The sequence below is a fragment of the Gavia stellata genome, chromosome 10 (genome assembly GCF_030936135.1).
Source record: "Gavia stellata isolate bGavSte3 chromosome 10, bGavSte3.hap2, whole genome shotgun sequence".
Lineage (NCBI taxonomy): Eukaryota > Metazoa > Chordata > Aves > Gaviiformes > Gaviidae > Gavia > Gavia stellata.
This window is the reverse complement of record NC_082603.1, coordinates 5163428-5183028: the sequence shown is the minus strand read 5'-3', so window position 1 is coordinate 5183028 and position 19601 is coordinate 5163428. Positions and strand designations below refer to the sequence as shown.

General features: G+C 59.4%; 1 protein-coding gene across 1 annotated transcript in view; it reads left to right on the top strand.

Annotated features, from left to right (window-relative positions):
- Window positions 1-5841: 5841 nt before the first annotated feature.
- ASTN1 (astrotactin 1) overlaps window positions 5842-19601 on the top strand; it is a 48063-nt gene continuing 34303 nt past the window's right edge. The window contains exon 1 of the mRNA XM_059821594.1: window positions 5842-6124. Within this exon, the coding sequence (XP_059677577.1) occupies window positions 5842-6124 (283 nt within the window). The remainder of the gene's footprint in view (window positions 6125-19601) is intronic.

The window sequence follows — 19601 nt, the reverse complement described above, 5'->3', positions numbered from 1 at the left end:
CGGATCTAGAGATACATACACTGAACGGTGCGCTGGGGAGAGGCTGCGGTGGTATTTGCTGGGTGCCGTGGGGAAGCACAGTACTCCGGATGGACTCTGGCACTACCCACTGTAAAAGCTGAGCCGAAGCCCAGAGCAAAAGCAGCACCCGGCACCTACACCAGGCAGAGCCATACCTGTTGGTGGCAGAGCTGCGGGACATGCCCAGGCACTGGTGGTTGGTCCCTGGGGCATGGTGGGAGCAAAGGCGCATCCGTGTGGGAGCAGGGAGCGATGGGGCTGGGTCTTGAGCTCCCTGAGGATGCCTTTTAGTAGGAAAGAATGTCAAACTTAGTGACTGAGTCACCTTCTTGTTAAACACGGGAAAGCTTTATCAAATTAAGGCCACTTAAAGGAGTCTGGGCAGAGATGAAGTGTGGTTTAGTTTCTGAAGTGGATTGACTCAGCTGAGCTGTGCCGATGTCAATTCATGCAGGCAGCTCTTGCTCTGCCGCTTGCAACCCCCCCAGGACAGACGATCCCAAAGGGCTCAATCCTGCTGGATGCTCAGCCCCTTGCTCCAGAGGCACCAACCTCCCTTGGGGCTTCGTGGGACCCAGCTCCCTTGCACCCAGCCCTGCCTCTCCCTGCCCCATCGTGGTTTGCAGCGAGCGGCTCTTGGCACGGTGCATTGCGCTGCCGGGCTCGCATCCGCACGCTCCCAAGGTAGCGCCGGGGCCTTATTGATCTGCCGGGGGTAATTAGAAGAGCAAGCCAGGCACCGCCGGAGCGACAGCAGCACGGTAATGGCTGGCAAAGTGGGCACGGCAGGGTGCTGTCAGCCGCCTGGCAGCCGGCCCGCAAGCATGGGGACAGCCACCTCGGAGCCTGCCATCCCTGCCCGAGCAGCAGCGTTAAAGATCACGATGGCGGCTGTGAACTGGTTCTCGCTAAGCTCCTGCAAACCACCCTCCGTAGCTCATTCAGTCGCTATTGCTAAATGACTTTTAAGTCACTGCCTTCCCCCCCACCAGCTCATGAGATTGCAAGACTTGAGTTCCTTTTATTAGCTTTTCTTCACATCCTTAAAAGCAAGACACTTGAAGATGAGAGTAAAGGAAAATGGCAGAAAATCCCAGGACTCAGGGAGCTAAGGATTTGCATAAGACATCAAATGAGATGAAGGCTGGGCCGCCATCAGGGGAGACAGCAGCTGCGTGCACTGTGTCGCACCAGTGCCATGTGTTCTGCCCTCTGGCTTCGCTCACCCGAGACTTTCACACCCACAGGCGGAAAGCCTCTTAAAAGAGCAATGTGCAAAAATACAACTCCCCCCAGCGCGGCGGCAGCAGCAGCACCAGCTTCCCACACCTTGTGCTGAGCTCTCAGCCCAAAGCATCCCCTGCAGACGGCTCTCCGGGGCCAGGGAAGAGCATCCCTGCAGCCCCCTCCCCGGAGAGGATGGCTCCTTTCCCCCCCCCCCCCCGTGACAGACCCCGCTGTCAGAGCAAGCCAAGTACCAGCCTCATGCAGGAGCTGGAGTCAGCGCAGGTGAAGACCGCTCCCTCCCATCCCTTCCCACAGGTGACAAGTGTCACGGGTGGGCAGTGATGCACGGCGGTCGCGCAGCATTAGCGGCACAGGGTAAGTAAGGCGGTGGGTGGCTGGTGCTGGGCAGAGAGAGGGAGGAGATCTGGGGTGTTGGAGCGGGGTCACCCCCCCTTCCCAGCACCCCTTTGCTCCCCAGGTCTCCAAACTGTCCCTGAACCCCCCCCCCCCCCCCCCCCCCCAAAGCCAGTTCTGCTGGGGGAAAAAAGTGCAGGGGGCTCCTTGCAACATCTCCGGGGCTGGTACGGACCCTCCTGGCTGCTGACAGAGGGGGGACACTGACATCTGCCGGCGGGTCCGCCCGGCCCCCCGCACCCAGGCTCACCCCGCCCGGCCCCGGGACCACCGCGGGGGCAGCCCCGCTCCCCGCCAGCCCTGCTGCGGGGCAGCCTCGGAGGGCGGCGGCATGCGGGTCCCCCTAAAAAGGGGCAGGACAGGGTGGACATGACTGATGCTCTCAAGCCCGGTGCTTTAAAGATGCTGAGTTTTGTTTCCGACTGAAAAAAAAAAAATAAATAAATGGGTGTTTAGTGAAGGGAGTTGAGCCTCGCAGGTGGGGACCCCCCTCTCCCCGCGGCTGCTGCCAGCGGCACCGCGCCGGTAACCGCACGCAGCGGCTCGAGGTGAGCGAGCAGCTCCCGACAGGTCACCCGCTCCTCGCCGCGGGAGCGCCGGTGGCAGCGGGGCCCTGCCTTACAGCCCGGGGGATCGGAGACCTCTCCCGTTGATTCGTGTGTGCTCAGCGGTGAAGTGCGTGTTTGAGCATTGCGGGGGGCAGCTCCCCCAGCCCCTGCCCTCCCGGGGCATCTCCCGCCGGCACCTCGCTCGGAGCAGGGCAGCAGCAGGATTCCTGCCTCCCGGGCACCCTGTTTACCCCGGCAGCCCGCCGGCACCCCGCTCCACCGGGCCGGTCGCAGCCCGCCGGACCTGCTGCGCCCCGCACCCGGGCACCGGGGCGGCTGCCGGCCGGGGAGGGCTCGTCGCCTTCCTCCACCCCCGTCCTGGCCGAAGCCAGCGCGGAGCAGGGGGGGAGCAACTCGGCCAAGGTCACCGAGCCAGCCGGCGGCGGCCGAGCCGCGTCTCCACCGGCGCGCACGGCGGTACCCGGGAGCTCCGCCGCGCGGGGCCGCGGCTCCCCCCGCACCGCTCCTTCCCCTTCCCGCCATCCCACCCACCGGCGGGATCCCTGCGCCGGCTCAGCCCGCTCCCACCCCCGACCTCGCACACTTACCCCAGGCTCCCGCTCAGCACCGGCGGGGCACCGGTCGCCTCTCCGTCCCGTCCCGCTCCGCCCCGCCTCAGCGGCCCCGGGTCCTGGCCCTGTCCCGCCGCCGCCTCCCGGCCGCCCCGCGCCGCCCCATCGCCGGGCGGGCAGGCGGCCCCCGGCGGCCCCGCCAGCATCCCGCGCCCGGGCTGCCGGTGCCGCTGCCGGCCCCGCACCGGGTCCCGCCGCGCTCCGCGGGCGCCGCCGCCGCCGCCCGATAATATATGCAGGGGCGGCAGCCAATAAAAGGCGCCGCCGGCCTCCCCGCGCCTTCCCATTGGTGACGCCGCGTTGGGCGCGGGGCGGCGCGGCGCGGAGGGGGACACGCGTGGAGCGGCGCGGGGGTGGCGGCCCGTTCAGCCCGTGGGCGCTCAGCCCGGTCGCCGGCCCGCACAGCCGCGGGGGGCTTCCCAGCCCCACCGGCCTTTCCCCTGCCTCCTTCCCGGCCCCCGAAACCGCGTGTCCCCGCAGAAGGGCCAGGTGGGTCTCCCCACGGTGCCAGGGAGGGGCTGCTCCCTCGAGGCCCCGGTGGCGCGCTGGCTTCATCCGGGCTTCGGAGGAACTGCGGTTGTGCCGAATTCCACCATCAATACCAGTAAATGACTAAGGAGGCTGGGGATGTGGCCTGTCACACCGCGGGCGCTCCGGGTGATCGGCAGGAGGACGCCGTCGGTGATGCCGGATTTGCCGTTCTCTGCAGTTTTCTTTTTAAAGGTTTTATTTATCCGTACGCGTTATTCACGCCTCCTACCAAGCCCCTTGTCGGCTCCTCTTCATGGGGTCTTAGGCAGTACGGGGAAACCGCTCTCGGGGGTGCACCCCATTTCCAAACCGGGGCTGGAAGGACCTTCTCGGTGACACCATCTGAATAATGCAATTGCAGCTTTTTTTTTTAGGGAAAAAACCCTCCTTTTAATGAGTTTGTGAAAGAAGAGCAGCGAAAGGGCCTGGCAGAGGCCCTCCAAAGGGATTTCTCTGTGCTCCCCAAAGAGGGGGCCATGCCCCATCTTAAAAAACACCGCTGCTCTTTTCTCCTGATTTTTCCTTATGTTTTTACTGTTTCTGCCGGCAGCTGCAGCCGACGGGTGCTGGCGGGGGACGGTGCTGCTGAAACACCCTCCCAACTAGCTGACTTCTACATCCTCACCCTTATATTAGCGCTCGGCTCCGATTGTTAACGAGACCGGTGCTGAAAATGGGTGATTTCTGGTGAGCATGGCTTTTCCTCCCCAAAATGTAGTGGGTAACTGGGGGGGTTATTATTAAATGAGAAACAGGTCTGGGGAAAAGCACCCACTGTGGCTTTTCCACGTGGTGTGTTTGGGGCGCAGCGTTGCCCCCTCGCCATGCCCATGCCGGGACACGTTAAGCTTTGCAGCTGGCACCAAGGGAGGAGTAATTTGGGGAAATCTCTGCAGCTGCTGCAAGGGGAGGGGGAAATCTCTGGGGAAAAAAAAAAAAAGCAAGTTTTTTTTAAAGTAAGATGTATCCGCTGTGTGTGGTTTTCTTCGGAGGTGCCAGGCGGGATGCAGCCATGCTCCGCACAGGGAGCCAGCACGGAGCTGATGGGGCGGGAGCTCCGCTTCCAGGGCGGCGATGCCTCTGCACCCCTCTGCTCCGGGGGCATCAGCCGGCAGGTGCCTCCAAGGGGGAAAACCGAACCGGTGTGGCCATGGCCGTGTGTTCCAGCTGGGATGGGGCCTGGGCCTTTCACCCCGCACTGGCAGAGGAGAGTGTTTACCCTCGGAACATTTTGGCTGCAGAACCACAGGTGTCTGCAGGAAGGTTTGGCCGTCGGGCAAGCTGCTGGTGCTGCTTTGAGCTCACTTAGAGAGAGTGAAAATAAAAAGCATCCGCTGCAAAAAACCCAGCAGGTTTGGGGGTTGGCCCTTTCGCTCCCAATACTTTCTTTTTTTTTGGTTTGGGTTTTTTTTTTTTTTTCTTTTTCAAAATACACAGGCTTGGGGGCTTTGGAGGTCTGTGACTTCTCCTGGGATTTTAGAGGTCTGGGATTTTGGAGGTCTGTGACTTCTCCTGGGACTTTGAAGTCCGTGACTTCTGCTGGGATTTTGGAGGCCGGGGATTTTGGAGGTCTGTGACTTCTCCTGGAATTTTGGAGGTCTGTGACTTCTCCTGGGACTTTGAAGTCCATGACTTCTGCTGGGATTTTAGAGGATGGGGACTTTGGAGGTTTGTGACTTTTTTTCTGGGACTTTGGAGGTTTGTGACTTTTTTTCTGGGACTTTGGAGGTTTGTGACTTTTTTTCTGGGACTTTGGAGGTTTGTGACTTTTTTTCTGGGACTTTGGAGGTTTGTGACTTTTTTTCTGGGACTTTGGAGGTCTGTGACTTTTTTTCTGGGACTTTGGAGGTCTGTGACTTTTTTTCTGGGATTTTGGAGGTCTGTGACTTTTTTTCTGGGATTTTGGAGGTCTGTGACTTTTTTTCTGGGATTTTGGAGGTCTGTGACTTTTTTTCTGGGATTTTGGAGGTCTGTGACTTCTCCTGGGATTTTGGAGGTCTGTGACTTTTTTTCTGGGACTTTGGAGGTCTGTGACTTCTCCTGGGATTTTGGAGGTCTGTGACTTTTTTTCTGGGACTTTGGAGGTCTGTGACTTCTCCTGGGATTTTGGAGGTCTGGGACTTTGGAGGCCCGTGATTTCTCCTGGCGGGGGAGAGGGGGGGCGGGATACCTGTAAGTTATTCCCGGTTCAGAAAGAGGCAAAGGCAGCCGGGCCGGGCAGCACCGGCACCCCTCTCACCACCGCACCGCTCCGCAGCCCTCCCTCTTTTCCAGGGCTGGGGGAAAAAACGGGGGAAGCGGAAGAGGGGGCAGACGTGGGGCCGGGGAAACCGCGCCGGGCTGCGCCGAGCCGAGCCGCGCCGCACGGGGAGGCGCCGGGCCCCGCGTCCCCGCCCCTCGCCGCCGCCGCCGCCGCCCGCCCGCCCGCCCGCCCGGCCGGCGCTGGGAGCGCGGCGCGGGGCTCCAAGATGGCTTTGGCCGGGCTGTGCGCCCTCCTCGCCGGCTGCTGCCTGGCGACGGGCAGCGGCCCCGCCGAGGCGGCGGCGGAGGCGGCGGCCAAGGAGCTGGAGTGCAAACTGAAGAGCATCACGGTGTCGGCGCTGCCCTTCCTGCGGGAGAACGACCTCAGCATCATGCACGGCCCCTCGGCCGCCGAGCCCAAGCTGCTCTTCTCCGTCCGCAACGATTTTCCCGGCGAGATGGTGGTGGTGGATGACCTGGAGAACACGGAGCTGCCTTACTTCGTGCTGGGTGAGCCTCCCGCGGGCAGCGGCGGGTCCCCACCCCTCCCCTCCCCTCCCGGCAGCGGGCCCCGAGCATCCCCGGCTGCGGGGCTCCTCCCTGCGGCACCGGCGTGCGGGTACCCTGCGGCCTCGCGGCCCCGGTGCCGGTTCACCCCGCTGCAGCGGCTCGGCACCGGCTGCAGCAGCGGGCTGGGTGCTGCGGGCCTGGGGTGCTCGGTGCGTCCCCGGGTTGTCATCCAGCACCGGCGGCTGGTGCCCGCGGAGGCCCGCGCTCTGCTTCCAGCCTGGCTGGCTGGAGGTGAGGGTTTCTGCCTTGTCCACCCCCGAGCAGAGCCACTTTTCCTGCAGCCTGGTGGAAAAATACGCCGGTGCCCAGCGGTTCCCATCCCGCCTGCCTGTGCTCCCTCCAGGACCCCCAGGTTTGAGGCTTTGGCCTGCTCACACGGCTCTAGCCAGGCCTCTGCGCTTCACCCGCGGTGTGAGGCACAGCTGCCCAAATCTGATGGGCTGCTTCGGTTTTCATCCACCGAAAAGGCCAACCATTTGCTCCTTTGTTTATGCTGGGATCGGAGCAAGGCCTCCGCCACTTGTGCGCAGGGACCCGCTTCCCTCCGCGCCACCTGGTACAAGTCGCTGAGATTTTTAATTTTTAGTGATATTTGTGCAGAATACCGGTTTCCTACCGCCACCTGCACGTAACCCCCCCGCCCCGGGCACCACCACCTGCACGTAGCCCCCCCGCCCCGGGCAAACGCTGCCATCCCTTCCCTAGCAGCCCCGCGGGGGCTGTGCACACCTCCTGCAAGCCTTGTCCATCCGTCGCTGCTCCAGCAGCGCCTTGGGTGCCCTGTGAAGTTTTTAAAATGCCACCCTTGTCTGGATGTTGTCCCAAAAATGAGGCACCGGCGTATCGCTTTGCATGGCATTGCCCCTCCGTGCCACTCTCGTGTACGGGCAGGGTATAGCGGTGACCCCCACCTGGGTTTTCTCCCCAGCGCTTCACCACCTCCTTGACCCCCAGATCCTTCTGTGCGCACAAAAGCCCCCGGTCCTGGGTGCTGCGTGGGCTCGGCGCAGCGCTCGCCGCTGCGTGGGCATCCCCCTTCTCCGGTGAGAAAGGCAGAGGTGGGTGGGGGGCTGTGGATGCCACGGGGGGGGACACACACACGGTGTGGGGACACCCGGGGATGATTTGCTCAAGGCCAGGGGCCATGCGGGGCCGGTCCCCTGGTCCAAGCCCTGTGCTGCGGGATGCTGCGGCGGAGGCTGGAGAGCGTTGCTGTGGCAACGGGGCGGCAGCGCGGCGGATGCGGGGGGAGGCGCGGGCATGGCTGCCAGCCCCGCACCGCCTCGACACCCCAAAGGCGACACGGGTGCTTGTCCCCTGCCCCGCTTTGGACCCACTCCCAGGGAGCCGGACCCCGATGGGCCCCGGGCTCTGGGATGCCGCCGGTGGGGAGCAATCGGGCGGGGATGTAGGGCTTTGGTGGGGTGGGGGTCCCTGGGCAGGGGTCCGGCTGGTACTGCAGGGATTTCCCCCCGGATTTTTCAAATCCACGGGGTGCCATCCTCTGGGCAGTGCAGGAGAGGACCCACACCCCCCAGCAGCCCCACTGTACCCAGGGCTTGCAGTGAAGATGCCGGGCAGGGATTTGCTTTCATCTCCTTCTGCTTATGGCCACCGGACAAACCCGAGGGTGGCTGGCCCCGTGTCAGCACACCCTGATGTCCCTGTGGTGGCCAGGTTCTCCTGGGCATTGCCACCTGGGACATCGGTTCCCCGAGAGCCCGTGGGTGCGCGGGGCTGTGCCGGCCCCCGGCATGCAGGGGTTTGGGCTGTGGAGACACAGAGGTGGTCCCAGTACAAGTCTCTCCACCCGGGGTGCTGGGGCTGGGCTGGCAGGAGGGGGCACCTCGTGGGCCCCCCTGTTTGCCAGGGTTTTGGCTTGGTGACTCCTGGGAAATGCCATGTTCCATCTCCCTCCCTCCTGCGAGAGAAGGGCTTGCTTTGAAGCTGGCATGGCCAATTTGCCACGTGTGGGTATTATTATTGTTGTTGTTGTGCTGCTTTGCCTTGTGTATGGGGTGGTGGTATTATTATTTACTATTACTATTAGTCTGGGCACTGCTTTGGTATGGCAGAAGCCCTGAAGTGCATAGAGGTCTTGCAAGACCCAGACTTGGTAACTCAGAGTCTGTATCCTCCGGAGCCGGAGAGCCCCCAGCCCAAGAAACCCGAGAGCATCCCTGCTGGCGCTGCGCGCTCGGTGGGGACACGGCCACATCAGGTTGATGCACGGAACCGGTATCGGCGGCTGTTTGTGTTTCCACAAGCCCTTGTGTGCGGGCTGGAGGGTGTGTTTGAGCATCCTTCCAGGAACCTGGCTTCACACAGTGCTGATTGCACCGTCCCTGGCAAACCCCAGACCCATTAATTGTGCCCACCTTGTCGCGTTTGAATGGACAATAATGTGTCGGAGCAGTGGATAATCCCCACACCCACCTCTGTGCCCCTGAGCCAGGTCTGGTTTGGCGTATCTCTACTGGGGAGGGAGCTGGGTGACTGCTCCTTCTCCCCTTGGTGGTTTTCGGATCCAGGGCCTGTGTCCAGGGAAGGGGTCCCCGAGGGAAGGGGAGCTGCCCCGCTGGCTGGCAGAGGCTTGGACTGGACCCCAGGGTGCTGCCCCCAGGCTGGGGAGGGCCTGGGTTTGGGCTTGGAGCACTGCGAAGGGCAGGCGGTGCTGGAGGGGTGCTCCTGGCAGCGGCAGTCGGTCAGCTTGGCTCTGCCACGTGGGCTCTCGAGCAACACCCTCGAGTTGCTCCGTGCCTCAGTTTCCCCATGAAGATGCAGGAAGGTGTGGGGAGGTGGCTGTGGCAGAGTGGGACTCTGCAGCAGGGGAAGGGGCGAGGGGGAGCAGCCAGGAAAGAGTCAGGATTGAGGAGCCCAAGGGTATCCGGGTGTCATCCTCCTCTGGCCCTGGCTGTCCCTTTCAAACCCTCCCCTAAATAATTCAAGTGCTTTCAAGCTTGGCTGGTGTTCGTGGAGACCAGCGTGCGTGGTTTCCCCTGCCTTGGTGGCACGTCCCTGCTGTGGTGGCCAAGCCGGGCATCTCACCGATGGGCACATGGGTCAAGGTTTTTGCCCCCAGCTAGAGATGTGCTGGGGTCTTTGGAGAGCCATCTATGTTGCTTGCTAAAAACAGGGTGCTGGAGGTGTGTGTTGAACTGGGCACCCCAAAAATGGCTGTCACTCCCCACCCCTGACGAGATGCTCCGGTAACATAGTCAACTTAATGATGAGCGCGGAGGTTGTGGGCATCCCCTCGCTGCTGGTGGGTGGTGTGGCAGGGACTTTGATGGAACGCCCCCCCGAGCCAAGCTCTGCCGGGGCTCGCCCGTGCCGGCGGGGATGATGGGGACCCGGGGGGCTGTCTGCCTCACCTCGGGGTCTGTGGGGGGCGGTGGGAAAGACATGCGTGGGGACTGGCACCCAGCCCCTTCACGCGTTTGCTTCTCCCTGCTGCGGGTGGCGGTGAGCTGCGGGGGGCTCAGCCAGGGGCCTGGGGGGACGCGCTTGCTTTGGCTTGCCTTGATCCACTGCCCTGCGGCTTTCGGCTTTATGTTTATCTTTACCCAAGAGGGTGAGGCATTGCTTGTTGCCTGCTCTGCACGCACCGGTTTTGGGTCTCATCCCCCCTCGCGGCCGTCCCAGTGCCAGAGCCAGGTGTGTCGAGTGCGTTGGTGCTCAGCCCTCCCAAATGTGGGTACCCTGTGGCTGCTCCCACATTCCTCTGAAAGCGGAGGGATAGTTTTTGGGGTTATTACCCCTGATTTATGGTGAGGGGAGGTGCTTGGGCAGGGCTTTCAGCTGCTTCGTAGCTCCCTTTGGTAACGAACGGAGCGTGTTTTAATTGCGCTGGCTGCCTTCTTGTGCACATGCTGCCTTGTTGCTCAGGAGCGTGCATCACCTTTCATGCTCGTACCCATAAAAACCCACCTGGTTTTATATGCATGTCCTCAAAGGGACTCCAACACCATCCCCCTCGTTTCCCTGCGAGGTTTTTTCCCACCTCCTGAATTTTTGGGAAGCTGCGAGGGCGTGGGAGCAGGGATGGGGCTGCTCGCTGGTGCGTGCCGGGCTGCCTGCTTTTAAAAGCACCCTGTTTCACCCTGCTTTAAATCAAGGAAACCTCCATTTGAAATGATCGCCTTTCATCTCGTGTTGTGTTTGTTGCATTAGTTCTGTTTTTTTCCAAAGGGAGGCCGAGTCTCGCTGGTCGCTGGCCATTAAGAAATGCTAATTAGCAGCTCAATATTCCCTGTCCGCTAACCTTCACACCCCCTTCTTCCTTGCTGCTTGGCTTGGCAGCATCCAGCCCCATTTGATATGTCATTAACTGGATTCACACTCCTGCGGGCTGCTAATTTTTTTGGGCCCTATCCTTCGCAGGTTACAAACCGGTGAGCGGGGTATTTATTAGCATCCTAGCTTCCAGCGGCCCCTTGGGCTCGGCGGAGATTTGCAATGCAATTAAAAACTGCACGAAAGACGGCGTCTTTGACTCCTTCGCCCAAGTAATGCGCTAGATATTTGAATAGCGAAGTCTTGAAGCGCAGTTTTGTGCATAAATTGGACTTGAGGAATGAGAAAGCGGAGCTGATGGGTCAAACCCGTGCTTTTTGGGTGCTGGATAATTCAAGATCTTGAAATACCGGATGGTTTCTCGTATCCTGTTTTTTTTTTTTTTCCCTGAGTGTGGAGGAGCTGAAGAAGCTTTTCCTGCCTCCCCAGTTTCCAGCCCAGCTGCCGTGCCCTGAAATGGGGGCAGCGCAGCCCCTCGCCCCCCGACTTCCCCCGCTCCCCATCACCTTCATGGGAGCCTTGGCAGCAAGAGGATGGGAGAAGGTTCTTAACTTCAATGACTTTAATAGATTATCATAAACTCAGACCTTAATACAAGCTGTCATGATTTCAAATTATCTTACTTTTAAATTAAATAGATTCCTTTTTAAATACAAAATCAATTCTAATTTTTTAGAGGGGTGAGATTTTTCAAAGGCACCGATGAGTTGGGCATATTTAACTGCTCTTGAATATCTCCCCAAAATATCTAATCAATTTTTTTTTTGTTAAATCTCTGCTAAGCTCTTGACTGTGCTGGTGGATGCTGTGCCCATGGCTTCCCTGGGTTAATAACGGGGGGAATAGCACGGGGGGTTGTGAGGATGCGAGACGGACCGCTGCGGGGATGCAGGCTGCTGCTAATCGGGGTGACGGGTCGCTGGTGTGCCTGCCCGCCCCGGCTCTCCTTCCAGGCTGCGCGGGGAGGCGGCGAGATGTGACACCCGTCAGCTCTCATCCACGTCCCGTGCGTCTTCCCGCTGCTGCGGACTGCGGGAGGTGGTGTCCCCCCCATCTGCCCTTGACCCCCGGCTCCTAAATGGCCCCGGAGGAGGGAAGCAGGAGCCAAGGGGCTGCAGGATTGCGTTATCCCTTTTTTTTTTCTCTCCCCACTTCCACGTCAAGTGAGAAAAGCATCCCGCTGGATTCTGGTTGGGGGTTGCTTGGCCCCGCTCCTCTCGTTTGGGTCTGGGCACCGGTTGTGGGTCCCAAAGCTGGTGGCACGCAGGGCAGCTCTTTGGTCCCAGCTCTCCGCGGTGGGAAAGGGGGTCTCGGGGTGTTGCGGTGCTGGTGCCCAGCTCAACTTCATTTCCAAGGGAGGCGAGGGCATCCTAGTATCACCGCTGGAGCCCCCCCTTCCCCGTCATGCGTCCCCCTCCTGCGAGACCAGGGCACGGCAGAGGGCTGCAGTGGGGCTGGTCCCACTGCGAGACCCACAGCATCGCTCCGGTGCGAACCTTGCACCTGGAAATAGGTGTAATGGTGAAATAATGGAGCAAATATTAAGAAATTCTTAAGTAGCTAGAGAATAACCGAGTTAAATTATACCAGAGGAGCTCAATTGCCTTGCTTAGATTGATTGAATTACTAAATGAGCCTGACTAATGGAATGGAGTGGATATATCGGACTTTTACTCAAGATCCTGAAATAATTTCTCTAATAAGATTGTGAGCCATTAATTGAACTTGGCTTTGATCCTGGACACTGTCGCATGCGCTGAAACCTGGTGGTATGATCTATGTTCCCGCGTGCCTGGCCGAGGGGGTGGCTGCTGGCACCTCCCCGCCGGGCGGCTTGGAGGGCAGCCAGGGGGTTCACTGGGGGGTCCCAACCCACCCGTGCCAGGGACCTGCAGTGGGGAAGAGATCCCAAAACACCCTGGGGTCAAAACCCACCCTGGCAGTGGGATGCACTTAATTCCCTTCTGCTGCCAGCAGCTGATCAACTGGCCGGGGTCCTAACCCCAGTTCCCATTGCCGTGGGGTGAATTTGAGATGGATGCTTTGGGATTTACATCTCCTGCAAATCCAGGGGGGCCACCTTCTTCCTATGTCCTCCTGGAGTGGTTGCTGCTGGTGGTGGGATGTTGTCCGTAGCATCCAGAGTGTTGCCATCTGCACGCTCTGCCGTGTGAGATGCTTGCCATCAAGGCGTGGGGGGCAAAGCAAAGAGGGAACTGCCAGCAAAGCAGAGAGGGACCTGCTGAGGGGATGCATCCTGCCCTGGACCTGCCCTGGAGCTCCTGGTGGGAGAGGACAGGCTCATCTAATAGGGTTTGGGTGCAAATTGCTGGTGGGACTCCATTCTGCCCTTGCTCCTGGCCATGCAATGTAGACCTGACCTCTCCGCATCCCTTTTCCAGCTGAAGGATGGGGCCACAGTGGGTGAGGTGACCTGCTCAGAGCCACCGAAGCACCGAGCACACCTCCGTGCCTGGTCACACCCCCTCCTCCAGGCGATGGAGCCCAGCACCAGCCTCAGCTATGAGCCGGGGCAGCACTTAAAACCCAGTGGCCTGCGTGGAAAACGCTGCAGGAAAGTGGGCAGCATTCCTGGGAGGAGCACAGCTGTTCCTGCTGGAGGTCCCCCGTGGTCAAACTGGGGGTGGCCATGCACGTGTCCCCATCCTTATGGGTGCCTTGTCCCCATGCCATGCCCATCACCAACCCGCTCTCTTACTGGGAGTGGAGGTTTCGGTGGCACGGCGGATGCGGAGGGCCTCTTGTATATTTTTTCTTAACCAAGGGGAAAAAAAATAAGAAATAGGGATTTTGTCTCTGGGAACCCGTTGCCACAGCAACTGCACATCCAGCCGGCTCCAGCGGCAGCGGGGCTGGGAGGGGATCTCGCTGACCCAGAAAGCAGAGGGGGGAGCGGGCAGAGGAGCTGTTTGGCGTTTCGGTGGTGGGTATCAGGGTCTGGCAGGGCGGGCAGGGGACCGGCGCTCAGCCGAGGGGGCTGTGGGGGCCTGGCCCCCTGTTTCGGCTGGATGTGCAGAGCGATGCTCCCGGCTCCCTTTAATCACTCCCAGCCTTAATTTCTCAGACCGCATCCTGGCAGGGATGCTCAGGCTCGCTCCTGTTCCTGTGCCGAGACCTGTCCCAGTTTCAGGGGCCGGGCTGGCCGTGCGGGCGCTCCTGGAAGGCCCCCAAAGCTTTGCAGGCATGATGTACCCCCAGGAACTGGCTGTGGTCCATGGGGTGGAGGGGACCCTCGGGCAGCCGCACGCCTCCCTGGTGCCGCTCTCTCACCTCTGCCCTGCTCTCCCCGCGCTGGCGGCATTTGCTCCTGGGCCACAGCCCATTTCCTACCATTTTTAAATTTATTTTTTTATTTAATGGTTGCTTAGCTAGCTAAATGGAGGCTCTGAAATCATCTCTCTTGGAGTCTCGGCTGCAGAGCGGTCCTTCAAATGAAGGAATTTTTGCCTGGCGGGATTAAGGCAGCGTCTGGATGGTGATGGCTCTGTCATTAAGACTGGTTGTCCTTTTCTTTGCAAATTGCCGGTTTCTGGCTTCTCTGCAGCCAGCCTGGCTGTGGCCGGTGGCTCACCCCGAGTAGCAGCGCTCTGGAGGCTGGGGGGGGTTTGTCTGGATAAGGGAAGATTTTTGTTTGCCGGAATCCGGACGCCCCACTACGGCTTAACGCTGAGAAAGCACCCGGAGAAGAGCATCCTCCGCTCCCGCGCGCCGCGTTGGTATTTCTGACCCTGTTCTGCTGTCCTGCAGCCGGGGCTTGCTGGGGATGGATGTTCACCCCGTGGCGCTGGCACTGGGCTCTTTGGGATCTGTTTTGGGACATGGTCTAAGCTGACCCCACACTTTGCTTTTGCTGCGGGGCCTTGTTTGCCGGTGATGGGCACGGGCAGGGGTCTGAGCCTCTCCCCTCTGCCGTGTCCTGTCTGCAGAGCCTGAGATCTGCTGGGGAACGGGCAGGGGCTTTTTTTCAGCATTTATAATTGAAGGGGGGGTAAAGGGTCCTTGGGACACCCTCTATCTGGTGGTGATACATAGGTCACGGAAGTTTGGGGTCCACAGCCCCGATGCAAGAGGGGACACGGCCCCTTTCCTGGCAGGCTCTGAGGTGTTTCAGTAATTAGGATGACTAACGAGCGTAGCAGAGCAAGCAGCTATGGGGGATGCAGAGAGCTGGCTTTGCTCCTGCAGGGAGCTGATCCAGCTGAAAACTAACCTGGAGGAGGAAAGAAGTTGGAGAAGGGTTGGAAGAGGCAGCAGGTGATGTTAAGGAGACCCTGCCCGTGCCCTTGCATGGACACATCGCTTCTGCTTGGCCCGGTGAGGGCTGTGTTGCCTTGGGAGCACTCCCTGAATCGGGTCCGCGGTCCAAGCGAAACCATCGCCTGGCTGCTGGAGCCCTTTGGGATGGAGGTCTGCCTCGTGGGCAGGGGAAACCGGGTTCAGGCAGGACCTTGACCTTGGTTTTTGGGGGCGACACCTCCTGTTCCGCTCTCCTGCACCCCTACCCTCCCCTGCCAAAAAACCTGGCCACGATGTCACTGTCACAACACGGTGGCTGCCTGGGAAAGCAGATACCAGCAACCCCGAAATATCCTGGGGACAGGCTCTTGTGTGATGGGAGACAGTTACCATGGAAACCTCCTTCAAATAAAAAAAAAAAAAAGAAAAAACCCCAAAATTTAAAGCAGCTTTTGTAGCTCAGAGGAACTGTAGACCTTATTATGGGTTTTGGCAACCCCCCCTTTTTCTTTTATTTGTTCCAGCTAAAAGCTTCAGGAGACAAGGCAATTAATTTGAGCATCCCAAGGGGAGCGAAAGAGGAAGGGCACGGTGCTGGGAACCCGCTGCCTGGGCCGGTGGGCTCCCGGTCCTCTCTGGTGCCACTGCCCCGCAGCCAGCAAATGCCCTCCCATAATGGGGTTTCTCCACCACAGATGAAGAAGCAGGGTGGTTTTTTAGAAGAGGTGGCTCAAGGCTTAAAACCCCCCTTCCTAGCGCTGTAGGTGGAGGGGCTGGGGGGAGGGTTGGTGCGAGCGAAGGGTTCGGGGCGCTGCGGGAGGAGTGAGGATATGGGAAACGACTACAGGGCACAGTTCCAGCCCAGGGGCGGGCGGCTCAGCGCAGATCGGGGTGATTTGTCTTTACGTGTGTGGCATTGCGCCGTAGCCCCCTTTCTCCTGCCGAGAAGGTTAGCGTCGTGGGAGGGGGGGCTTTAGGGGAGATTGGTCGAGCTGGCCAGCTTCAGCGGGGAAGGGGAGATGCCTGGGAGAGGAGACATCGTGCTCCCAAATTTTCTTGCCAGGGTCGACCTTGCAGCTGTGGCCGCAGGGTCCCAGGGGGGCTAATTCCAGCTCAGCGTGGACTTTAAATTGCTGCGATGCTCTCAGCCTGTCTGCTCCCTTAATGATGTCCCAAGTGTCCGCAGACGCTGGAAAATCTCCTGGAAATGTCAGGTTTGGACCGGAGAGCCTGCCGTGCCTCCCACTGCCCTGGGCCGGCCCCGAGCTCCTCTGGGCACTGCTTTCCCAGTGGCGGTTGTGTTTTCCCATCCCAGAGCTGCATCTCCCCAACTTTTCCTCTATTGCTCAGCCAGAAATAGCTGGGGTCTGGCTTTCACCGCTTCGGGAGAGCTCCGGAGAGGAGCAGCGGTGGGAATCGACAGCCGTTGTGCTGCTGTGGAGCTGCTGGCTTTCTTGCTGGCAAAAGGGACAAGCCGGGGAGTTTGTCTTTGCTGACATGACACGTGTGGCCCGGGAATTTTGGGGGGGCATTAGAAATGTCTCTGCCAGCCCACGAGCGGGGAGCTGCAAGGGTCTTGTTCCAGCTCACGCCAAGACACTGCTTTAGCCAGGCTGGGATGTGTGTGCAAGCATCCGCAAGCAAGACAATGCCTGAAACATCCTTCCAGGGAAAAATCAAACCAATTTTATTAGCTTTTCCGCAGGAGCTGCTCTCTTCCCGGGTGTGGCGTGCTCCTGGCGCGCTCAGACCTGGCGGGCAGGAGAAATAGCGCAGCCCCCTCGGTGGATGGTGGAAATGCCAGGGAGGGGAGTGCATTGCATGCATCGAGTCCGCTTAGTCAACCTTGGACCTGGGCTGGGGCTGGCTTCCGCAGCTTTTTATTACCACGTTTCCTCCTTTTCTTTCTTGTTGAGTAAGGCACATCGCTGGTTAACAGCCAGAGGACTCGGCCTCAAGTCGACAGCCCGGAGCATCCCCCCGCAGTCCCCCCACAGCTGCCGGCACAGACTGGGGTGAAGGGGTGTCCCGTGGGTGCTGGGGCTGGGGGCCGAACGAGGGATGCGGAGGTGCCTGGGATGGACGTGGTGCGCGTCTCCCCACGGGATGGTGGTGGTGTGGTCAGTCCGGGCTGGATCCAGCCGCCTCCTCGTAATTAAAGCTCAGCGCCAGGGGAGAAAGGCTTTTCACGTGCCGCGGGATGAAAGGCAGCACGCGTGTGAAATGCAGCTGTGCCGGCAGCGGGAAAGCATCGGGGTGATGGAGGGAGGGTGGGAAAGGAAGGGCCACGAGGTGGGAGGAGAGGCGCCATGGCAGGAGGTAGAACGCTGGAGGGACCATGCGAAAGCTGAGGGGCTTTAGGAGCGTTGATGGAGGGTACTGGCAGAGCCGCTCGCTGCGGGTGTGAGCCGCGGCATCCCTGCTGCCTTCCTGACACCACCGTGCACGGAGCCCAGTAAAGCACCCTTTGGAGCTAATCACCGCAGGAATTAACGGCTGGTTTCTCACCGGGTGGCAGTGTCCGTGTCCTGGGAATAGCACCGCAGAGGCCATGGCCGTGTATTCGGCGGGTTTCTGGCCGAGGAAGGGTGGAGGTGGCAGGCTGGCCCACTGAACCCCAGTCTTGGCAACAGCCAGAGCCCGCGGGGATAAAGCGAAGATGTGGCCATAAATGCAGGAGTTTGCAGTTACCCAGTGCTCAGAGTCTGGCTCTCTTTGCTCTTGAGATACCAAAAATGTGGCTCACTCCTCACCTTGATTTAATTTTGTTTGCTTACAGAAATGCTGCTTATTTGCTAACATGGGATGCTGCTTCCCTTTGGCGCAGGAGGAGCAAGAGGCAGCAGCCCCTCGCTCAGAAACACCCCTGTCAGAGGGGTGCTGCCCTGGCCGGGGTAACCCACGGCACTTTGCTGGGCTGGAGCATCCTGGCTCCATCCCCTTTTTTCTGGCCATGCCAGATTTCAGCCCTAGACTGAGAAAATAAGTAGATTTTCCTCCTTTTTTTTTTTTTTCATGTGAACGCAAGGGAACTTTCTGCCTGTGGATATGACATTGGGGTTTCCTTTTCCTTGCCAAGAGCACGAGCCCTGCCTGCAAAGACAGGCAGGTAAATACAGGCAGGGCAATACTGCCGTGCGATTGCATTAAAGCTGATGGGTACTGAAACTGAAGAGCGGCGTTATATAATTTGGACTGCAATGCAGAAGCGCTTGCTTAATTTTTAATTATCCAATTGCTGCACGTACGTAGCGCTCGACCTGGGAAGAGGGGTTGGCCCATGGGCACGTGCGAGCGGGCCTGGCTGGCAAAGACGATGGGAAAGCCTTCCCTCGTGTTCCCGTCCCTCCCGGCACGGTGGCAAGAAGTGTGTCCCCGTGGTACCGGCACACAGAGCAGGAGCAGAGCTGAGCCGTGGCGGCTGGGAAGGATGCTCTGCAGCCATCCCAGGGACCGAGGGGTGTCCGCTGAGCAGTGGGAGAAGGGATGCAGGTCTGCAAAGGTCTTTGAAGTTTCTCTGAGTCACAGCGTTAGACAAATGGAAGACACTGTCATTGCTTTGCATCCAGATTTCCTGTAGCTGCTGGTAAAAGAGCCCCGAGTGCCTCCCAGGGAGTGTTTGTCGGGATGTGGGAGAAACGGTGAAGGAGCTGCGGTAGACCTCAGCTGTGAAGCACTGTTTCTTCCCCTCCCTTTTCTCCCCCTCTTTCAAATCCCTGCTCTGCGCTTTCTGTCCTTCCTACAAAGGCAGCCACCTCGGAGCAGCTTAGGCTTCAAAGTTCTGAAAATCACAAAGGTTAAAATAAATTAAAAAAAAAAAGTCGCTGCAAGATCAAGTCAGTGCCCCACTTGCACCCGGGCTTGGAGCTTCAAAGTGACTGCAAAGACCCCCCCGTGGTGTCTGCGGTTGGGTGTCTCAACCCTCGGGGTCCCGTCTTCATCCTCCTGAAGTCACGGGATATTTGGCAGTAGCCAGGATGAGACTGCGGCTAATTGCATCCATTGAAAGCGGCGGTGGGGTCCTGCTGCTTTTGCTGCCCACGGAGGCAACCTGGAGAAGGTCTTTTGTGGAGGAGAGGGTCGTGGTGGCTGCGGCGATGGGCAGGTCCGTGCGGGTGAGATGGGTGTCCCTGGGGCTGTGTCCTGCACCTGCCAATCCTGTCCCCTGGACAGGCAGGTGGGCAAAAAGCTCCTCGCGGGGAGGCTCCATGCTCAACGTGGTGCTTTGTGCCTCTACTGGCTCTGCTGATTTATATAGATCATCAATATGACAATTATATACACCTGCAGATTTAATTACCTCCATTTTCGTCAGGCGGCGACAGATTTATGCCTCTATTCAGTTCCTGTAAATCTGAAACAAGCTTGACTAGACCCAAAAGTCCTCCCATTGATCACCACGCACTGGCTGGTCTCTGGCCCTCTTGACAAGCTCTTCTTTCAAGAGTGATAAATTCAAGATGCACAGTCAACTTTTTCCCCTTCTACATCTTTCTTCCTTCTTTTTTTTTTTTTTCTCTTCTCATTATCTTTCAAAGCCTCTCCACAAACTTGAAAATGAAGCTTGAAATCAGGTAAGAGCTCCCATGCACTGAAGAGCTTATGACATTAGGCTGCAGTCAGCAGTAGCCCATGCCTGCCTTCTCCATCCTGGTATGGGACCTTGGGTGAGCATTTGTCCTGCCCCCAAGACCAGCATCGGTCCCTCCAGGGGAGGTGGGAGGTAGAGGAGGACCACCTCTTGGAAAACCTCTTGGCCCTGCTGTTAGCAGGAGAGCGGACAGGGTTATTTCAGTCCTGTTTCACCCCCTGGGAGGGCCACCTCGTCTCTCCTATGCCCCAGAGGACACGCAGGTCCTGGCGC